Source organism: Mizuhopecten yessoensis, unplaced genomic scaffold (genome assembly GCF_002113885.1).
Source record: "Mizuhopecten yessoensis strain PY_sf001 unplaced genomic scaffold, ASM211388v2 scaffold11059, whole genome shotgun sequence".
NCBI lineage: Eukaryota > Metazoa > Mollusca > Bivalvia > Pectinida > Pectinidae > Mizuhopecten > Mizuhopecten yessoensis.
Genome location: NW_018408858.1, coordinates 519,934 through 541,988, shown reverse-complemented (window position 1 = coordinate 541,988; position 22,055 = coordinate 519,934). Strand labels below are relative to the sequence as shown.

Sequence of the window (22,055 nt, the reverse complement as noted above, 5' to 3'; positions counted from 1 at the left end):
ATTTATCTACTTAACCATATTCCCATTGTGCTCATTGGCAATTGTTTGAAACGTTTTCAAGAGGGATTCCATGCATGAAAATGAATAAATCACCATGCAACTACAAAGGCATTGAATATGTTGGGGGACACATGATATACAATTTAAAATGTATTACATGTTCATTATGTGCGTAGATCTACACTCGAGATTTGCTTCGTTGTCTGTTTATTAAGGTCCGAGTGAACGGGTCGGTATTATCAATCTTATCTGACAAAGGTAGCTACAGTTACGCGAAAACCTGTTTTGCGATCTGGTAGGACTAATAGTGCCGCAATGAGAAAATTCTGCAGCAACGTTTTCACATGTTTCATCATGATTTGCATCGGCCAGGTGACGGCAAACGACAATGGTAAGTCTGATTTTGAAAATGCGGTTATAATTTACAATCATGTATTCTAATTTAACCATGACGTTACGGATCATCTGACTGTGTCAGCTGTAGAGATGGTCTTTCACTTCCGGATAAGTAATACATATCTGTCATATTTCATTCTGGAATACACCTGCCGGACACCAAAGTATGAAATACATGTGTCTGTCATACCCGTCAGTGTATGGTGCCAAATGTATCCGTCAGATGTCACTGTGTTGTCTGTTTACATTTATCGCATTCGTGTGTGTAATGTATCTATCACATCCAGGTGAGTGATGTTTTCTCTCGCAACCGGGTTTATAAAAAGAATCTTCTCCAAGTTGGCTGTTTGTATTAATATCGCATTAAAGTTGCATGCCGAGAACTATTTTCAAGGTCCCAGAAGTCAAATATGTGCCAAAACACTTCAAGCAACCTCTTCTGAAGAACAGAAATTCCAAAGTCATGCGATTTGGGCAGAAGCTTGCTGACAAATGGTACCAAGTTTGTAAACATAAATGATCTTGACGTTGATTTAAAATCTTAATACGCTCAAATGATTTCTACAATTAAATGAACATTTAAAAGACATATATTCAGGGTACCAAAAACCTAGAGTCTTGATATCTGACCTGTAACTTAGGACAAACTTTGCGAACAGAAATGGCCTTGGCATATATTCAAACGAACCAAACGCCTAGAGACATGAGGTTTGGTTAGTAGCTTGCTGATATGGAGCATTGTACATATTGGACAAAATGATTATCTTGACCCATACTTAAGGACAGATGTGCTCATTTATAAATATGTTTCCCAATAGTTTGTTTGAAAAAATGACATTGCTGTTTTTTCAAGATTTTAAGTGCCGCCGAACAAAAAAAAATTGACAACCTACTTTGAAAGTCACATATGTTTTATCTGTTTGCAAACAGCGCAGTACAACAAGGGAGCAACGAAGGCCTATTTAATGCTTTGTTCTCTCTAGTGTATTCCCGGCTGACAACGCCACGATGTGTAACCTAAATGCACTTCAGTTGAAAGCTTTGCCTTAAAAGTAATCTATTTACCCGAGGTTGTTTTGATCAAATAATGTTGCCATAATCATTCAGTGATGATTAAAGACACATTTATTGTATCATATATATAATGTACGCATCAATCGTATCATATTTATATTGTGTATGCTTAGACTCCATTACGAAAATAACAATTATTTCTGCATTACACAGGTGGCATGCATTGCGTAATATAGGCGTTGTTTGTTTACCGTACGCCGTGACGCTACCTAGTTTAGAATATTGTTATTAAAAAAATCATTTTGGATATATTGACCAGAATATATCCTGCAACCCACATGTTGTAATTTGCTCATATACATTGAAACAATGCATTCCGTTCCCTGATTAAATCGTTCTTTACTTGCATACATACTTAAGGGGAACTCTCAGTAACTTACCTTTGGTATCGATGTCAAATATTTGGAGGACTTTGTTGTTGTACGTATCAACGTTGTTGTAAAATTTGATTGTCTTTTATTCCACTTATAAGTCTTGTCAGAAGAATTTGTTTTATGATACTGACATTTGTTCAGTCAGTAAACTACATGCAACAACAAGTAAAAGGCACAAACTGGCGAATAACAAATATCGTAAACTTTCAATTCTCATAAAAATACTTGATCATGGAAAACGTGACACATTATATGTGCAAATATACAATATTAATAAAATCGAAATATCTTACATGCCAACAGCTGTGGATAATGAACTAATTATGAATTGATAGGTACAACACTGGATGAGGAATTTAGACTAAAGGATAATCTCCTGTCACCGGCCCGGTACAATCCTATTGTTCGTCCGAAACGAAACCACTCGGAACCACTAGTAATATTTATCACATGGACGTTTATCACTCTCACACACGTGGTAAGTCCGAGGTTTGTGTGTTGTGTAATTTAGTAAATGTGGTAAGTCCGAGTTTTGTGTGTTGTGTAATATAGAAAGTGTGGTAAGTCCGCGTTTTGTGTGTTGTGTAATATAGTAAGTGGGGTTAGTCCGAGTTTTGTGTGTTGTGTAATATAGTAAGTGTGGTTAGTCCATGGTTTGTGTGTTGTGTATTATATTAAGTGTGGTTAGTTCTTGGTTTGTGTGTTGTGTAATATAGTAAGTGTGGTTAGTCCTTGGTTTGTGTGTTGTGTAATAAAGTAAGTGTGGTTAGTCCGAGTTTTGTGTGTTGTGTAATATAGTAAGTGTGGTTAGTCCGAGTTTTGTGTGTTGTGTAATATAGTAAGTGTGGTTAGTCCGAGTTTTATGTGTTGTGTAATGTAGTACGTGTGGTTAGTCCATGGTTTGTGTGTTGTGTAATATAGTAAGTGTGGTTAGTCCTAGTTTTGTGTGTTGTGTAATTTAGTAAATGTGGTAAGTCCGAGTTTTGTGTGTTGTGTAATATAGTAAGTGGGGTTAGTCCGAGGTTTGTGTGTTGTGTAATATAGTAAGTGAGGTTAGTCCATGGTTTGTTTGTTGTGTAATATAGTAAGTGAGGTTAGTCCATGGTTTGTGTGTTGTGTAATACAGTAAGTGTGGTTAGTCCTTGGTTTGTGTGTTGTGTAATATAGTAAGTGTGGTTAGTTCATGGTTTGTGTGTTGTGTAATATAGTAAGTGTGGTAAGTCCATGGTTTGTGTGTTGTGTAATATACATGTAGTAAGTGTGGTTAGTCCGAGTTTTGTGTGTTACGTAATATAGTAAGTGTGGTTAGTCCTTGGTTTGTGTGTTGTGTAATATAGTAAGTGTGGTTAGTCCGAGTTTTGTGTGTTGTGTGATATAGTAAGTGTGGTTAGTCCATGGTTTGTGTGTTGTGTAATATAGTAAGTGAGGTTAGTCCATGGTTTGTTTGTTGTGTAATATAGTAAGTGAGGTTAGTCCATGGTTTGTGTGTTGTGTAATATAGTAAGTGAGGGTAGTCCATGGTTTGTGTGTTGTGTGATATAGTAAGTATGTTAAGTCCATGGTTTGTGTGTTGTGTAATATAGTAAGTGAGGTTAGTCCATGGTTTGTTTATTGTGTAATATAGTAAGTGTGACTAGTCTATGGTTTGTGTGTTGTGTAATATAGAAAGTGAGGGTAGTCCATGGTTTGTGTGTTGTGTAATATAGTAAGTGTGACTTGTCCATGGTTTGTGTGCTGTGTAATATAGTAAGTGTGGTTAGTCCATGTTTTGTGTGTTGTGTAATATAGTAAGTGTGGTTAGTCCTTGGTTTGTGTGCATGTACCGTATTGTTATTTTTTTGTATTTTTTTTGCGTTGTTGCCAAAAATGCCTTGTTAATGATTTTCTTTTTCTTCTGGATTCTCATTTTCAATGGTATTCAGAAAAAAAGTTGTTATAAGAAGAGAGTGTCTCATTATTTTGTTGAAATTCATTATTCCATCCAAAAAGCTCTTTTTTTTTGCAAAAGGTCATAATCATATAACACACCATCTTATTGCTAGATGTATTTTGGAATGGCTATTGTAATATTGACAGTATGTCAGCTACTCACACGAGTAATATAAAAATAGATATCTGCCCTCGGGTAAATGTAGATTAGCGAATTCCTGCTGTAGTTCAGACACACATTTACCGTGCATCATAGAATATGTTCGAATCGAATGTACTGCATATATATATATGTCACACGTTGTCTAATTATCTGTCTGTATTAGTAATTTCCTCCGTCGCTTATTGTTTTGAAACACATTATTTCTCAACGTTGTAATGATAAATAAATAAATTTTTCGTTGTTTTACTTTCATGCATGTACAACAGTCAGAAAAGGATGCTACGTTATGCCATGCTGCTTCAACGACGATTGTAAGCATACAAATCTTTCAATATCAGAGATTGGATAATGTTTTACATAAGGTGTCATGTTTTAAATGTCAAACAAGCCAACTTAACATGTATTTCATTTTACAAGATATTTGATAGAATTGTAAAAGCTTTTTTTATATAATAAAATTCAGTATAAAATATATGATATTATTTTTTATAGAATTATAACAGCTATCTTACATACTATATAATTTATTATAAAGATATATAAGATATCTTTACTAAGTTTCTTTATGAAATGCTCTTATGAGATATATTATAAAGAAAGATTGCTTTTTAAAAATAATAAGCAAAGAAACAACACACGCCAATGAGCTTAATAAAACAATTATCATCGAAGTCACTACAGCACACAAAGAACAAAAACAGGTAAATTTAACTTCCCGCATTCTTGTCTTACCTGTTGTCTCTCCTTGCAATCCTCGCAGGGAAGTGAGAAAAGACGTATATCCCAAATGTTGGGGGGCACCAGATCAACTCTGGTTTCTTTACTGTCTCCTCAGCAGACTCGCCTCTTAAGTACATACAGAGGAATACAGCTTGTCTATTCTTTCTCCGAACCTGTAAGGGTAGCATCCCTTGAAAAATATCTCCAAATCCCGATATACGTCCAAATTCATTTCTACCGTCAAAAAGCAGAAAAATGGTGACAATCACACTTTTGCTTTTTGACGTATATGTCTATTGTTTGTACAGGAATGGACCGATGAATACCTGACCTGGAATCCGGATGATTATGGAGGACTAAATAAAACTTATGTAACGGGCAAGCACATTTGGACGCCGAAACTGATGGGTTCTAATGCGTAAGTAATCTTATAAGAATCTTGGTGACACTCTTGCTAATACTCAAATGGATACCAGTGTATATAAACTAATCAAATAGACATTTATGTATAATGTTTTCCGGGTGTCCCCATATTTCAATATAATAGGGATATACGCAATTTACGCATTTTTTTTAATATTTAGAAATACTGACCATGAGCCATTTATAGTTTTCCCATCAGTGTCTTCTGAAGTTATACATGAGGGGGGCAATTTAATAGGAATCTGAAAGTTTATCTTTACCAAATCATATATTTGAAACTACTAACAGATTCTGCTATTAAGAGTCTATATTTTCCAACTCCTTATGACTCCCTTAAAAAACCCTAAAGGAGATGAAAATGTGATAGGAAGGTCCCAAATTACCTTTATACTAAATTTCCGTTATCAATAAAAAGAAAAAAATTGTATGCAGCCATCTCAGATAAAGAAGGAAGTAAGAGTTTTTTGAGTTACTTCCGTATCTAAAAATTATCAATGGGACCGAAAGTACCTGTTGATCACGCTATTTAATTTTGTATCACTTCATGTACAAGTCAGCGTTTCTAGGGAAGATTATAAGTAGAGCTACGAGAAAGCGTAACTTAGCGGAAGGGAGTAATGGCATCCGACGGAAATCAGTAGCTTTATTGCTGCTGCGTAAATTGTGTGAATCCCATCGACTAGGCAAATACCACGGTCAACTGTAAGTGTAATTCACGTTAAATCCAATTAATGACACCCGTGTGTTTAAAATGCTTCCAGTAAAACAAATACTTGCCGTTAACAATAGAAAAGGATCAAACATTCATCAATATCAATTTCAGTTTAAGTGATTTGCTCGTAAGCACATATTGATCTATGATAACAATTTTTAAATTTTGCAGGAATCATTATAGATTATCACCCTATTTTTTCAGGGTTTGTCGTGAGAACAATTTTCTCACCGCGAACACGTGATAAAATCGAGAGAGGCCACAGCAGGTGGACTAGAGATGTTATCTACGTGCGAGCGATGAGAAAATTACTCGAACGACCAACACTCAAAATACTATATGATAAACTATTTATCATCTACATACTAATACCTTATATATTTCTCCATTTAAAAAAATCTACTAAACACCATGTTTTCCAAATGACTAAGCTCAACCATAGCCTGTGAAAAACAAATAGAAGTTTTGCCTGGAGGAATACAATGAACCTTAGAACTACGGAGATTATTTTTTAAAACAATCCTATCGGCATTGGCTTTTCCATAAGCACATTTACACCTGAAATGGTGTTGTTATCTCACAACATTGTTCTGTAACTTTGTTTTGATATGTTTATGACGGACTATTTTTATACGCGGATCACTTTTGTGTTGACACTATTTCCTGTTTCGGACGTCATCTGGCGCGAGCAGACGTTCTTTTTTGAGAAAATACGTTCCCAAGTGCTGGGGAATGGGAAAATGCGTTCTCAAGTTCTTCTGAAGTTGTTCTCAAGTAGTTCTCAACTTCTTCTTATATCATACTGCCGGTAGGTGGTAGAAAGTAGTACACTCGAGATGATAATTGAAAATATCCAGATTACCTTTTGAAATTTCCATTGCTACATTTTTGAAATTTGCTTAAGCTCTTTTTACTTCAAATTGATGGAATTTAGACCTATACACACGAAAGTTTGAAATTAAAATGTTAGCTCGAATGACGCCTATAAATAAATTAGTAAAGGAGTTTTATGCAAATATTTACATTTGTCAATCTAAATAAAATTTATTGATTTTCTTAAAACACCTACAGTCAATTGGATGTTAAGAGAAACTATTTAACAACATTTATCAAACGTATAGATTTCTTACATTAAATTGATTAAAAAAAAAATTTGAATGGAAAGAATAGTCGATGGAGTGTCCAAAAGATTATAAGTTTTCATTTCACTTTTATTGAAATCCAACTTCGCCGGAATATTATTTACAATGTTGTGACATGACGACTTGCCCAAAGCCCTGGCGTAGCCGTGATTATTTTTGCAGCAGAATAGACAGAGAGTTATATTTCCCAAAGGAGAACGGGAACAGAGATCAAAATAATAATATCATGTCAGGAATGCATATTTAGCTATTGTGGTTGTTATGACGTCCTTTATGGTCACGATACCAGAACGATAAGTATAATTGCTTTGTATTGCCACTTTGCCCAATTCAGCTACGAGTTATTGTTGTGCTGATCGTGATGGCATTTCAATTGTGTAATACAAATATATTCAAACTCAATGGAAATTTTGAATCAAACTGCATTTTGACTGTGGTAATAGTCCTATAATTCTGAATTCCGATGCAAACCTGTTTAACGCCTAACGCACCTTATTCGATTTGTCTGCGAGCCTGTTTAGGCCTATACATCTGAACAGAATACAGTTTAATGAACTTTATTCTAGGCGCAGTCAATGGTGAAGTCATGCATTCAATGGTGAAGTCATGACGCCATATTTGTAACGTCAGCGAACACCGGTTGACTAATGAATCCCATATACTGTCAGTGGGACTAATATTTCTTGTGACGTCATATATTGATTGTGACGTCATAATGTAAAAAAATCCATGGTTTTGACATCATCATAATAAAATGACCAAAACAGAGTTATAGCCCTTCATTTGAAGTTGTCCTTGCAAAATCTCAACACAAAATATATAAATGTATTAGTTATCTGCGAGCACTTTATTTGGCATCAGACATCCGTTGTTTCTGTACATGATTTAAATCAGATGTTTTAGTCTTCTATCGCAGGTCGTCTTGTCAGGTGTTATCATTTTATAATTCACAGAATCGGATCAAACTTCCTGGACAACATCCTTGACGATGCATATCATATTACGTCACGTGGTGCTGTATCTGTTTCGACGTCCGGAGTTATATGTGTTTCCTGCTCTATGAACCCAGAAGATTTTCCCTATGACTGTCAGACATGTTTTGTAAGATTAAATTACGGAATTAAAGCGAAGGGTTATATCCAGTTTAAAGTCCCTGACTACTTCAGAAACACTTTTCCAACCTACGTAAATCACGTATGGAGCTTGGTGTCGACGTCTTTGGAAGTTCCGGATACGAATGCAGGCACCGCTTTCCATTTTGATATTGTACTGAAACGAAAACCGACGTACTTTGTGTTCATCATAGTTGTTCCTTCAGTAATTCTGTCTGTTGTGACTGTGGCTGTGTATTTCATACCGGCGGAGGAAGGCGAGAAGATAGGCTGTGGGATGACTATTTTACTCACGTTTATGGTATTTCAAACTCAGATGGCGGATTATCTACCGGAAAACTCAGACGTTACGCCAATTATAGGTACGAATAACTCTAATTTCTTCTGTAATAAAAATCAGGGACCAAACTAGTTTTTGAACTCAATTTTTATATTTAATCTAGGGAATACTCGAATTCACCGTATAACTGTTTTTGCATGAGCGTTATCTAGGCTCGTAAATCAGAAGTGCAAAACATTTTATTTTATCTTCTTTTATTTCTTACCATGGTAATTGGACCAGTATTGCCATACCTTCTACCTCTTTTCTAGCAATTTTAATGCAATAATGGTTTGTAACGGTCAAAACAACGACTTGTATGGTAACCTAACGTAACTATACAACTAATTGTATGTTTTCAGGCTTGTATTTCATGATGATAATGGCCAGCTGTAGTTTGGTGACGATTGACTCTATAATCATGTCTAACCATATACCAGCATCTAATATCACCACCGAAAACGACGAAGGGGAAGGTGTCCAGAAAACGGAAGATACTGGCTTCGTCGGGATAAAGAAAAGAGCTCCTAGATTAAACAGATGGTCACTGTGTCACTATACCCTCGGAGCGATATCATTTCTGATAATTGCAGCGGCTCACGTTCTACTTCTTGAAAAAAGTGTGTCGGCTAGTTGTGCTTCCTGATATCAATATAACTATGTCTTGGTGCAGACTTCCCAGTGTAGCACACAGAATATCCGTTGGTGTGTTCTTTTTGGTTTTAATGCTCAAATTGTTTACATGTGTTGTGAGGTACACCTTTTTAAATGACACATAACAAAGGACCGAAGTAATATCAATATCCTTCCCAACAAATATTGAGAATGTAGTTATACAAACACGTTTTCCAAACGTACACAACAAAATCCATGAAGGTCATGATACCAAAACCCCTTTCCAAAACGCTCTAAGAACGTTACATTGTATAAACATCCCTCCATTAGGAGCACACCATGTACTAAGAAGGTCATAATGACATCACCCTGCAAAACAAAAAATGTAAAACCTCTTACATCCATGGTAGAAATAACGAGTACAATTTGTAAACAGTATAATACAAGATGTATTATAATGCGAGTTTGAAGAATTTATTATATATAATATTTTAACTCGAACGGTGAAATGGGGTTATACCATTTCGCAGCGTTCGTCGTTCTTTACAATTCTTCTTTTCCAGAACGACTTAATGGATTTTAATAAAAAAAAAATGGCCTGAACATTTTTTAGACGAGGAGTTGATTCGTTTATCTCTCCTTTGACATACAGGCGGGAACCAAAAGAGTAAATTAATTTCATTATGACATCAACAAGCAAGTATAAATTAGATATGACGCCCATATTTGCCCGATAAACTTCACATCAATGTTATACATTTATATAGTGACGAAATAAAAAACGCTGCATTCCAAGTTATGAACGCTCTTTGGTTTTTTTTTATCATATGTGATGTATTGCACAAGCCGAGAGCAGTAAGCACCATCTTGTATTATCTCTTAATCTGACACAAATGATTCATGTTCAACGCAACAGTAGCGACATTTCACAATTGAGAACAATTTAATCCTCTGTGTTTAATTATTTATTTTAGTGTCATGAACGAACCGACACGGATCATGCATCGATAGAAAATGCACTGAAACACTACTGATTTGTTTTATGTGTGTCGACGCTATTGTTATATATCATGTTTAATATTAATTAATGTTTGATAACAGCACATCCCTACTAAGGCACGTGTACATTGATGATGAGTATAACGATGGAGTATCATGATAGAAATGGGTGTGTAAGCAATCATATTAAGTATAGCTATTTTAATTAGTATTTGTTTTATTCATTTATCCACTAAATCACAATTCCATTGTGCTCATTGTCAATTGTCGGAAATGTTTTCAAGAGGGAATCGATATGTTATAATGAATAGTTCAAAATGCTACTATTGGTATCAATATGTTTTTTCTGAGGGTGAAATCACAATATTGTAGGTATTAAAACATAGTTTTATACACAACTTCTCAAAAATGGAACTACACATACTTGAAATCTGGGACATATGATATACAATTAATAATTTATTAAACTTTAATTATGCCGGTAGAAGCTCTACACTCGAGATTTGTTTAGTTGTCTGCTGATTGAGGTCCGAGTGAACGGGTCGATATTACGCCTTATCAATCTTATCTGACAAAGGCAGCTGCAGTTACACGAAAACCTGTTTTGTGATCTCCGCCGCAATGACAAAATTCTGCAGCAACGTTTTTACATGTGTTATCCTGATTTCCATCGGCAAGGTGACGGCAAACAATGAAACGAATGGTAAGTCTGATTTTGAAAATGCGGTTATAATTTACAATTACGTATTCTAATTTAACTATGACTTTACTGCTCACCTGACTGTGTCAGCTGTAGAGATGGTCTTTCACATCCGGATAAGTAATACATATCTGTCATATTTCATTCTGGAATGCACCTGCCGTTGAATCGTTGAAAAGACTCCACTTTGAAAGTGGAACCGGGGTCAGGTTTCAACATTGAATCGGTGAGCCGTTGCAAACTGACTTTCCCATTGAATATGGACCCGGTAAGAGGTGAAGGCCGTTTAAAATGACCCCGTTGAAAACGAACCCCTACTTTGTCTGAAGTAGCAAAATGATCTCATGTCGTACCATTGCGCCCATCGTCCAACCAAATCAGGTCGATGTGACCTACTTCTAAATATTTGAAAAACAGTTACAGAAATTATCATGGGATTAAGAAATATGCACATAATTCTGTTTAACTAAATTAGGTTAATTTGACCTACTTAAAAGTACACGCAACAGCAATCAAAGGGTACAAGCTAACAAGCGAATAAATAGCATTAGCTTTTAATTCTCATATGTAAATATTTAAGAATTAAACAGCATTTTGTTCCGTGTAATGGTCCTATAACACGGAATAGATATGCAGACAAAATTAACAGAATGCTGATTTATGCTTATATTAATATTTTCCTTTTTTTTGTAATTTTCATTTCTAGGCTCGTGGAAATAAACACAAAAACATCGATACTATTTCCATGATTCAACCAATCAATAATATGCAATTCATATTTTTTAATAGTCTTACATAAACTGGTGAATATTATTGAACAATAGTACATGTATGTGTTTTGCTCATCTACTTGCTTTTGCGGAGGGGAGTAGCGATCCGGTAGTTAGTCGAACCCTAGGGGATATCAGTACGCCTATGATATGGTCTCATAACACGGGACTGGCTTTGGTAGTGTTATATAGTGGCAATGTAGAGCAAATGTAAATACATACATGTATTGGGAAAAGTGACAAATTATACAATCAAATATACATAATCAATAAAATCAAAATTTCTTGCATGCAAGCAACTGTGTTTTGAATTATTTATAAATTATCAGGTACAACACTGGATGAGGAATTTAGACTAAAGGATAATCTCCTGTCACCGGCCCGGTACAATCCTATTGTTCGTCCGAAACGAAACCACTCGGAACCACTGGTGATCTTCATCACATGGACGTTTATCGCTCTCATACACGTGGTAAGTCCACGGTTTGTGTGTTGTGTAATATAGTAAGTGTGGTAAGTCCATGGGTTGTGTATTGTGTAATATAGTAAGTGTGGTTAGTCCATGGTTTGTGTGTTGTATAATATAATAAGTGAGATTAGTCCATGGTTTGTGTGTTGTGTAATATAGTGAGTGAGGTTAGTCCATGGTTTCTGTGTTGTGTAATATAGTAAGTGTGGTTAGTCCATATAGTAAGTGTGGTTTGTCCATGGTTTGTGTGTTGTGTAATATAGTAATTGAGGTTAGTCCGAGTTTTATGTGTTGTGTAATATAGTAAGTGAGGTTAGTCCATGGTTTGTGTGTTGTGTAATATAATAAGTGAGGTTTGTCCATGGTTTGTGTGTTGTGTAATATAGTAAATGTGGTAAGTCCATGGTTTGTGTGTTTTGTAATAAAGTAAGTGTGGTTAGTCCGAGTTTTATGTGTTGTGTAATATAGTAAGTGAGGTTAGTCCGAGTTTTATGTGTTGTGTAATATAGTAAGTGTGGTTTGTCCATGGTTTGTGTGTTGTGTAATATAGTAAGTGAGGTTAGTCCATGGTTTGTGTGTTGTGTAATATAGTAAGTGTGGTTAGTCCATGGTTTGTGTGTTGTGTAATATAGTAAGTGTGGTTAGTCCATGGTTTGTGTGTTGTGTAATATAGTAAGTGTGGTTAGTCCATGGTTTGTGTGTTGTGTAATATAGTAAGTGTGGTTAGTCCATGGTTTGTGTGTTGTGTAATATAGTAAGTGTGGTTAGTCCATGGTTTGTGTGTTGTGTAATATAGTAAGTGTGGTTAGTCCATGGTTTGTGTGTTGTGTAATATAGTAAGTGTGGTTAGTCCATGGTTTGTGTGTTGTGTAATATAGTAAGTGTGGTTAGTCCATGGTTTGTGTGTTGTGTAATATAGTAAGTGTGGTTAGTCCATGGTTTGTGTGTTGTGTAATATAGTAAGTGTGGTTAGTCCATGGTTTGTGTGTTGTGTAATATAGTAAGTGTGGTTAGTCCATGGTTTGTGTGTTGTGTAATATAGTAAGTGTGGTTAGTCCATGGTTTGTGTGTTGTGTAATATAGTAAGTGTGGTTAGTCCATGGTTTGTGTGTTGTGTAATATAGTAAGTGTGGTTAGTCCATGGTTTGTGTGTTGTGTAATATAGTAAGTGTGGTTAGTCCATGGTTTGTGTGTTGTGTAATATAGTAAGTGTGGTTAGTCCATGGTTTGTGTGTTGTGTAATATAGTAAGTGTGGTTAGTCCATGGTTTGTGTGTTGTGTAATATAGTAAGTGTGGTTAGTCCATGGTTTGTGTGTTGTGTAATATAGTAAGTGTGGTTAGTCCATGGTTTGTGTGTTGTGTAATATAGTAAGTGTGGTTAGTCCATGGTTTGTGTGTTGTGTAATATAGTAAGTGTGGTTAGTCCATGGTTTGTGTGTTGTGTAATATAGTAAGTGTGGTTAGTCCATGGTTTGTGTGTTGTGTAATATAGTAAGTGTGGTTAGTCCATGGTTTGTGTGTTGTGTAATATAGTAAGTGTGGTTAGTCCATGGTTTGTGTGTTGTGTAATATAGTAAGTGTGGTTAGTCCATGGTTTGTGTGTTGTGTAATATAGTAAGTGTGGTTAGTCCATGGTTTGTGTGTTGTGTAATATAGTAAGTGTGGTTAGTCCATGGTTTGTGTGTTGTGTAATATAGTAAGTGTGGTTAGTCCATGGTTTGTGTGTTGTGTAATATAGTAAGTGTGGTTAGTCCATGGTTTGTGTGTTGTGTAATATAGTAAGTGAGGTTAGTCCATGGTTTGTGTGTTGTGTAATATAGTAAGTGTGGTTAGTCCATGGTTTGTGTGTTGTGTAATATAGTAAGTGTGGTTAGTCCATGGTTTGTGTGTTGTGTAATATAGTAAGTGTGGTTAGTCCATGGTTTGTGTGTTGTGTAATATAGTAAGTGTGGTTAGTCCATGGTTTGTGTGTTGTGTAATATAGTAAGTGTGGTTAGTCCATGGTTTGTGTGTTGTGTAATATAGTAAGTGTGGTTAGTCCATGGTTTGTGTGTTGTGTAATATAGTAAGTGTGGTTAGTCCATGGTTTGTGTGTTGTGTAATATAGTAAGTGTGGTTAGTCCATGGTTTGTGTGTTGTGTAATATAGTAAGTGTGGTTAGTCCATGGTTTGTGTGTTGTGTAATATAGTAAGTGTGGTTAGTCCATGGTTTGTGTGTTGTGTAATATAGTAAGTGTGGTTAGTCCATGGTTTGTGTGTTGTGTAATATAGTAAGTGTGGTTAGTCCATGGTTTGTGTGTTGTGTAATATAGTAAGTGTGGTTAGTCCATGGTTTGTGTGTTGTGTAATATAGTAAGTGTGGTTAGTCCATGGTTTGTGTGTTGTGTAATATAGTAAGTGTGGTTAGTCCATGGTTTGTGTGTTGTGTAATATAGTAAGTGTGGTTAGTCCATGGTTTGTGTGTTGTGTAATATAGTAAGTGTGGTTAGTCCATGGTTTGTGTGTTGTGTAATATAGTAAGTGTGGTTAGTCCATGGTTTGTGTGTTGTGTAATATAGTAAGTGTGGTTAGTCCATGGTTTGTGTGTTGTGTAATATAGTAAGTGTGGTTAGTCCATGGTTTGTGTGTTGTGTAATATAGTAAGTGTGGTTAGTCCATGGTTTGTGTGTTGTGTAATATAGTAAGTGTGGTTAGTCCATGGTTTGTGTGTTGTGTAATATAGTAAGTGTGGTTAGTCCATGGTTTGTGTGTTGTGTAATATAGTAAGTGTGGTTAGTCCATGGTTTGTGTGTTGTGTAATATAGTAAGTGTGGTTAGTCCATGGTTTGTGTGTTGTGTAATATAGTAAGTGTGGTTAGTCCATGGTTTGTGTGTTGTGTAATATAGTAAGTGAGGTTAGTCCATGGTTTGTGTGTTGTGTAATATAGTAAGTGTGGTTAGTCCATGGTTTGTGTGTTGTGTAATATAGTAAGTGTGGTTAGTCCATGGTTTGTGTGTTGTGTAATATAGTAAGTGTGGTTAGTCCATGGTTTGTGTGTTGTGTAATATAGTAAGTGTGGTTAGTCCATGGTTTGTGTGTTGTGTAATATAGTAAGTGTGGTTAGTCCATGGTTTGTGTGTTGTGTAATATAGTAAGTGTGGTTAGTCCATGGTTTGTGTGTTGTGTAATATAGTAAGTGTGGTTAGTCCATGGTTTGTGTGTTGTGTAATATAGTAAGTGTGGTTAGTCCATGGTTTGTGTGTTGTGTAATATAGTAAGTGTGGTTAGTCCATGGTTTGTGTGTTGTGTAATATAGTAAGTGTGGTTAGTCCATGGTTTGTGTGTTGTGTAATATAGTAAGTGTGGTTAGTCCATGGTTTGTGTGTTGTGTAATATAGTAAGTGTGGTTAGTCCATGGTTTGTGTGTTGTGTAATATAGTAAGTGTGGTTAGTCCATGGTTTGTGTGTTGTGTAATATAGTAAGTGTGGTTAGTCCATGGTTTGTGTGTTGTGTAATATAGTAAGTGTGGTTAGTCCATGGTTTGTGTGTTGTGTAATATAGTAAGTGTGGTTAGTCCATGGTTTGTGTGTTGTGTAATATAGTAAGTGTGGTTAGTCCATGGTTTGTGTGTTGTGTAATATAGTAAGTGTGGTTAGTCCATGGTTTGTGTGTTGTGTAATATAGTAAGTGTGGTTAGTCCATGGTTTGTGTGTTGTGTAATATAGTAAGTGTGGTTAGTCCATGGTTTGTGTGTTATGTAATATAGTAGGTGTGGCTAGTCCATGGGCTGTGTGTTGTGAAATAAAGTAAGTGTGGTTAGTCAGAGGTTTATGTGTTGTGTAATATAGTAAATGTGGTAAGTCCATGGTTTTCGTGTTTTGTAATAAAGTAAGTGTGGTTAGTCCATGGGCTGTGTGTTGTGTAATAAAGTAAGTGTGGTTAGTCCGAGGTTTGCGCGTTGTGTAATATAGTAAATGTGGTAAGTCCATGGTTTGTGTGTTGTGTAATATAGTAAATGTGGTAAGTCCTTGGTTTGTAAAAACCAGAGACACATTTTCCGCGCATCATTGAATATGTACAAATCGAACTGTATTGATAAATATATCTCACACGGTGTCATAGTATCTGCCTTTATTTTCACGTTTTCTCAATCGTTTATCGTTTCGTGACACATCATTTCTTTGTGTTGTAATAAGAAAGATATACAGTTTTCTTTGCTTTACTTTCATATATGTACAACAGTCAGAAGTTGATTCAACGTTATGCCATGCAGCTGCATTGACTATTGTAAGTATACAAAACACTCAACATCCAAAGAAACATAGAGCATTTAAGAAATTACTTAAATCAGGTACAGAGTTTTAAATGACAAAAAAGCCGAAATTGCATGCATCCAAGGACCGATATCGCTCCTGTTTTTCATATAATTATAAAAGATATTTTATCAATTGAATAATTTTGTAAAAAGCAACATTTTATTTATAGAATTATAAAGATATCGTATATCTAATATAATTCAGGATAAAGGTATATAGGTTATTTGATAGAATTATAAAATATATCTTATTTACTATATACTTATTATAAAGATATAAGATATATTACCTAGGATTCTTCATGTTATGAGCTTATAAGATATTTTATAAAGAAATATTGCTTTTTGAAAGAAACAAGACACACTTATAAGCTGAGTAATAATTGAACATCGAACTCACCACAGCACACAAAGAACAAAAACGGGTACATTTAACTTCCCGCTTTCTTGTCTGAACGTTTGTCTCTTCTTGCAATCCTCGCAGGGAAGTGAGAAAAGACGTAGATCCCAAATATTGGGGGGCACCAGATCAACTCTGGTTTCTTCCATACCCCGTCATCAGAAGTCGCCTCTTAAGTACATACATAGGAATACAACATGTCTAAATTGTCTCCGAGCCTGTAAGGGTAGCCTCTATCGAAATTATCTCCATATCACGATACATGTCCAAATTCATTTCTTACCTCCGAAACGTAGTCAAATGTTGACAACTTGACTTTTGCTTTCTGATGTATATTTCTATTGTTTGTACAGGAATGGACCGATGAATACCTGACCTGGAATCCGGATGATTATGGAGGACTAAATCGAACCTACGTAACGGGCAAGCACATTTGGACGCCGAAACTGATGGGTTCTAATGCGTAAGTAATCGTATACGACTCTTGATGACACTCTTGCTAAAATTCAAGTTTTTACCAGTGTATATAATATAATCAAATAGACATTTTTGTATATTTTTTCCGGGTGCCTCTGTATTTCAATATCATAAGGCAATGCCAATAAACATATATACATGGTTTTTATCTTCTTTTTAAAATTTTTTATTAACATATCATGTACCATGGGCTTTTGAGAATCATCCAATCAGTGTCTTCTGACGTCATTCGTAAGGAAGATATTTTGAATGGAATCTGAAAGTATATCTTTACCAAATCATTTATGTACCATCTTGAAAACCCCACAGAAGTAGACAGAAAAGATATTGAGGTCCCAAATCACCTGTATACTAAGTTTACGTTGTTTGTAAAAAATAAATAAAAATGCAGCCATCTTGGGATAAAACAGAAATATATTTTTTTGCAATTATTTACTTATTTAAAAATGATCAACGGTGCCTAAAGTACCTGTTGTTCACAGTTACATGTTATGCTATTTCATATTTGTATCACTTAATGGACAAGTCAGCGTTGTTTCTAGGGGTTATTATCAGTAGAGATACGAGGTAGCGTACTTACGTAACTATGTTAGAAGCAAATCAATGGAGGCACTAATGACTTACGACGGAAATCAGTAGCTTAATTGCTGCTGCGTAAATTGTGTGAATTCCATCGACTAGGCAAATACCACGGTCAATTGTAAGTGTAATTCACGTTAAACCCAATCAATGACACCCGTGTGTTTAAAATTCCTCCTGTAAAACCTAGACTCGCCCTTAACAATAGAAAAGGATCAAACATATATCAATCTCAATTTCTGTTTTAGTGTCAAGATCATAATAAAAACATCGGGATTTGCTCGTAAGCACATATTGATACAATTTTGCATGAATCATTGAAAATATCCAGATAACTTTTTGAAATTTCCATTGCTACTTTTTAAATATTTGCGTTAGCTGTTTTACTTCCAATTGGTGGAATTTAGAATTATACACATCAAAAATGGTAATTAAAATGTTAGCTCGAATGACGACTATAAATATATAAGTGAAAGAGTTCAACGCAAACATTAACATTTATCAATCTCTTTAAAATTGTCTTGACTTTTTTAAAACATCTACAGGCATTTAGACTCCCGTCATTAATCCAGAAGACAAAAAAACAAAAACAAAGTAAAATATCATTCGTATCCTATGTAAAGAAGAACTGTTTAACAACATTTATCAAACGTTTAGATTTTTTTCATTTGATTGATTGAAAAAAACAATTTGAATGGAAATAACAGTCGATGGAGTGTCAAAAAGCTTGTAACTTTCCATATCACTTTTTTAAATCCCACCACGCCGGATTGTTATTTACAATGTGTGACATGACGATTTGCACGTAGTCCTGGCGTAGGCGGGATTATTTTGCAGCTGAACAGAAGGTGAGTTATATTTCCCAAAGGAGAACGGGTACAAAGATCGTCGTGTATGGTCATGATACCAGAACGATATTTATAATTGCTTTGTATTGCCGTTATACCTAAGGCAGCTACGAGTTATTGTGCTGATCGTGATGGCATTTCAATTGTGTCATTAAAGTATATTCAACCAAAATGAAAATGACATATTATCAAACTGCGTTTTGACAGTGGTTATAGTCCTATAACTCTCAATTCTGAGGCAAACATGCTAAACGCCTAACGCCCGTTATTCAATGTGACTGCGAACCTGTTTATTATACAGAACTATACATCTGAACAGAATGCAGTTTACTGACTGGTTCAATTAACTTTCTTCTAGGCGCAGTTAATGGTGAAGTCGTGACGCCATATTTGTAACGTCAATGAACACCGGCCTCTACCGGCAGTTTCTTTTACAATTGAGAAGCAAGCTCCGATGGATAGGTTGTGGATTCTTATTGAAACAAGCTTAACCTGGTTACTGAAGTGTTTGTTTCCAATTGTCATGTTGTTTGTAGTGCAAAGGCTTAACGAACTATAATCCCGTATTAAACTACATGTACATGTACTGGTAGTTTATCCAAAATTAGCATGGCTGCTTAATCTGGAATCAAATAAATCTTTGAATCACACATGTAACGTGTTGACTAATGTATCCCATATACTGTAAGTGGGACTAACATTTCTTGTGACGTCATATATTGATTGTGAAGTCTTAATGTAAAAATGTCTATAGTTTTGACATCATCATAATAAAATGACAAAAAAAGAACTATATTCCTTCATTTGAAGTTGTCCTTGCAAAATGTCTACAGATGATATATACTGTATATACATAAATATATTAGCTATCTGCGAGCACTTTATTTGGCATCAGACATACATTGTTTCTGTACTTAAGCATTGAAATGTTTTTGTATGGTATTTATGATCTATTTGAATGAAACAGCTTTGCAAGCAAACAACATATGATTTGTTTGCGTGCAAAGCTGTGTCATTCAAATAGATCATAAATACCATACAAAAACAGTTAAATACTTATATATCTTTATAAATTTTCTCTGCCTCTTTTGTTCTTTTTTAACTTATAATTTATATTTAAAATTAAAAATGCCCGCCTTATCGACATTCCACACAATTTCGTTCAATTGTTTGAACAGCGTATTGTCGCGTGCTGATTGGCAAACAAAGTACTTTGAAATTTTAACAAACACTTCAATTTTATTCCACAATTCAGTATCAATACAATTGCGTATGATATGTTTATAGGGTGATTTAAGTTTATCAATAAAACTCTGAGCTGAAAGTTAGAATTGAAATTGTTTCGATTTTTCCCCGGAACAAATTTCGCGTATGGACAAATACAGTGAACACCGTAAATCCGACCTTGCCCTCCACGAGGGAGTTATTTTTGGAAGTTAATTCGAACTTTTCTCTTTGCTCATTTTGTGAAGAATCCAGGCGTAAATTTATTTGTTGATTGTATGGGAACCTGACAACAGTCGGTAGATTCTATAACAGCCTCGTTATTTGACATGTCGTCAGAAACTGAGGAACCGTGGACGAGAGAGGCGTGAAACTGATAGCGTTTGAAGTGAGTGATCTTGCGACGGAGCACAGGTTCGTTACAAATGTCTGAAGGTCTGTAATATAAGTGTCAGTAGGTCTATAGAATATGTGTATTTCAGACATTTGTCACGAACCCTGTTGATCAGTGCAGTGTGACAGACGATATTTCTGATAAATTGCATGAGTGTTAAAATTGTTTCCATTGCCGGCATTGGTGATTTCAACCGATGTGCATTTTGTACGATATTGCAGACATTGGTCTTGTTTTCGTTGTAATAAAAGTGTTTTTTTTTATTTTATTTTTTATTTTGCACGTAAATTTACAATGACATTGTCAAATCTCACAATGCCCAGCGATATTTCAGCAGCCGTCATGTTTATTAATATTGGCTATTGTAGTTCCGGTCAGTGTTGTTTTAATACGCTAAGAATTGTGTCTCGTGATGCATGGTAATTAAAGTCCCATCAACGACACAGCTTTCAAAGAGGCTATATAGTGACAATGCCATGCAAATGTAAATATATGATATTAATCAGATGTTTTAGTCTTCTATCGCGGGTCGTCTTGTCAGGTGTAACCATTTTATAATTCACAGAATCGGATCAAACTTCCTGGACAACATCCTTGACGATGCATATCATATTACGTCACGTGGTGCTGTATCTGTTTCGACATCCGGAGTTATATCGGTTTCCTGTGTTATGAATCCAGAAAATTTTCCCTATGACTGTCAGACATGTTCTGTAAAATTGAACTACGGAATTAAAGCAAAGGGTTACATCCAGTTTAAAGTCCCTGACTACTTCAGAAACACGTTTCCAACCTACGTAAGTCACGTATGGAGCTTGGTGTCGACGTCTTTGGAAGTTCCGGATACGAATGCTGGCATCGATTTCTATTTTGAAATTGTACTGAAACGAAAACCGACGTACTTTGTGTTCATCATAGTTGTTCCTTCAGTAATTCTGTCTGTTGTGACTGTGGCTGTGTATTTCATACCGGCGGAGGAAGGCGAGAAGATAGGCTGTGGGATGACTATTTTACTCACGTTTATGGTATTTCAAACTCAGATGGCGGATCATCTACCGGAAAACTCAGACGTTACGCCAATTATAGGTACGAATAACTCTAATTTCTTCTGTTATAGAAATCAGGGACCGATTTGCTTAAAAAAAATGATTTGTAAACTTTTTATTTTCAATCTAGTGATTCTCGAATTTCACAGTACAACAATTATTTCTTTTGGCACAAGCGATATTCAGGCTCGTCAATCGGAAAAGCAAAACATTTTATTTTATTTCTGACCATGGTTAGTGGACTAGGAGTGCCATACCTCCTACTTCTTTTGGCTTTTTCAATCCTGTCATAGCTTGTAACGGTCAAAATCATGGATACCAACAGTGGTTTCTTTCACTTATGCGCCTTGTATGGTAACCTAACGTAACGATACTATTAAATTTATATTTCCAGGCCTGTACTTCATGATGATAATGGCCAGCTGTAGTTTGGTGACGATTGACTCTATAATCATGTCTAACCATTTACCAACATATAATATCACCGCCGGAAACGACGAAGGGGAAGCTGTTCGTAAAACAGAAAATACTGGCTTCGTCGGGATAAAGAAAAGAGCTCCTAGATTAAACAGATGGTCACTGTGTCACTATACCCTCGGAGCGATATCATTTCTGATAATTGCAGCGGCTCACGTTCTACTTCTTGAAAAAAGTGTTTCGGCTAGTTGTGATAACTGATGTCAATATAACTATGTCTTGGTGCAGACTTCCCAGTGTACCACTTACAATATCCATTGTTGTGTTCCTTCTTACTTTCATGTTCAAATTATTTACATGTGTTGTGAGGTACATGTGTTGTGAGGTACATGTGTTGTGAGGTACATCGGTGTGTTTGGATGAGTCTTGATCTAGTGCTCACATTGTACGTTGTAA

At 35.5% G+C, this 22,055-nt stretch overlaps 2 protein-coding genes across 2 annotated transcripts; both read left to right on the top strand.

Moving 5' to 3' along the window:
• Positions 1 to 235: 235 nt before the first annotated feature.
• LOC110465200 (neuronal acetylcholine receptor subunit beta-2-like) lies at positions 236 to 9,760 on the top strand. Its single transcript, XM_021520869.1, has 6 exons — positions 236 to 391; positions 2,180 to 2,322; positions 4,203 to 4,247; positions 4,965 to 5,074; positions 7,887 to 8,407; positions 8,727 to 9,760. The coding sequence occupies exons 1-6, from the start codon at positions 316 to 318 to the stop codon at positions 9,008 to 9,010; spliced, it is 1,179 nt and encodes a 392-aa protein (XP_021376544.1). The 5' UTR covers positions 236 to 315; the 3' UTR covers positions 9,011 to 9,760.
• An 839-nt stretch (positions 9,761 to 10,599) lies between these two features.
• Positions 10,600 to 20,937, top strand: LOC110465156 (neuronal acetylcholine receptor subunit beta-4-like). Its single transcript, XM_021520777.1, has 6 exons — positions 10,600 to 10,681; positions 11,778 to 11,920; positions 16,142 to 16,186; positions 16,968 to 17,077; positions 20,702 to 20,880; positions 20,915 to 20,937. The coding sequence occupies exons 1-6, from the start codon at positions 10,600 to 10,602 to the stop codon at positions 20,935 to 20,937; spliced, it is 582 nt and encodes a 193-aa protein (XP_021376452.1).
• Positions 20,938 to 22,055: the final 1,118 nt, after the last annotated feature.

Excerpts from the sequence above, each read along its gene's own strand:
- LOC110465156 (XM_021520777.1), top strand. The coding sequence starts at position 10,600 with ATGACAAAATTCTGCAGCAACGTTTTTACATGTGTTATCCTGATTTCC. Across the intron at positions 10,682-11,777 it reads GGCAAACAATGAAACGAATG|GTACAACACTGGATGAGGAA; the intron begins GTAAGTCTGATT and ends ATAAATTATCAG. Across the intron at positions 17,078-20,701 it reads AAACTGATGGGTTCTAATGC|AATCGGATCAAACTTCCTGG; the intron begins GTAAGTAATCGT and ends TATAATTCACAG.
- LOC110465200 (XM_021520869.1), top strand. The coding sequence starts at position 316 with ATGAGAAAATTCTGCAGCAACGTTTTCACATGTTTCATCATGATTTGC. Across the intron at positions 392-2,179 it reads GGTGACGGCAAACGACAATG|GTACAACACTGGATGAGGAA; the intron begins GTAAGTCTGATT and ends ATGAATTGATAG. Across the intron at positions 2,323-4,202 it reads TTATCACTCTCACACACGTG|TCAGAAAAGGATGCTACGTT; the intron begins GTAAGTCCGAGG and ends CATGTACAACAG.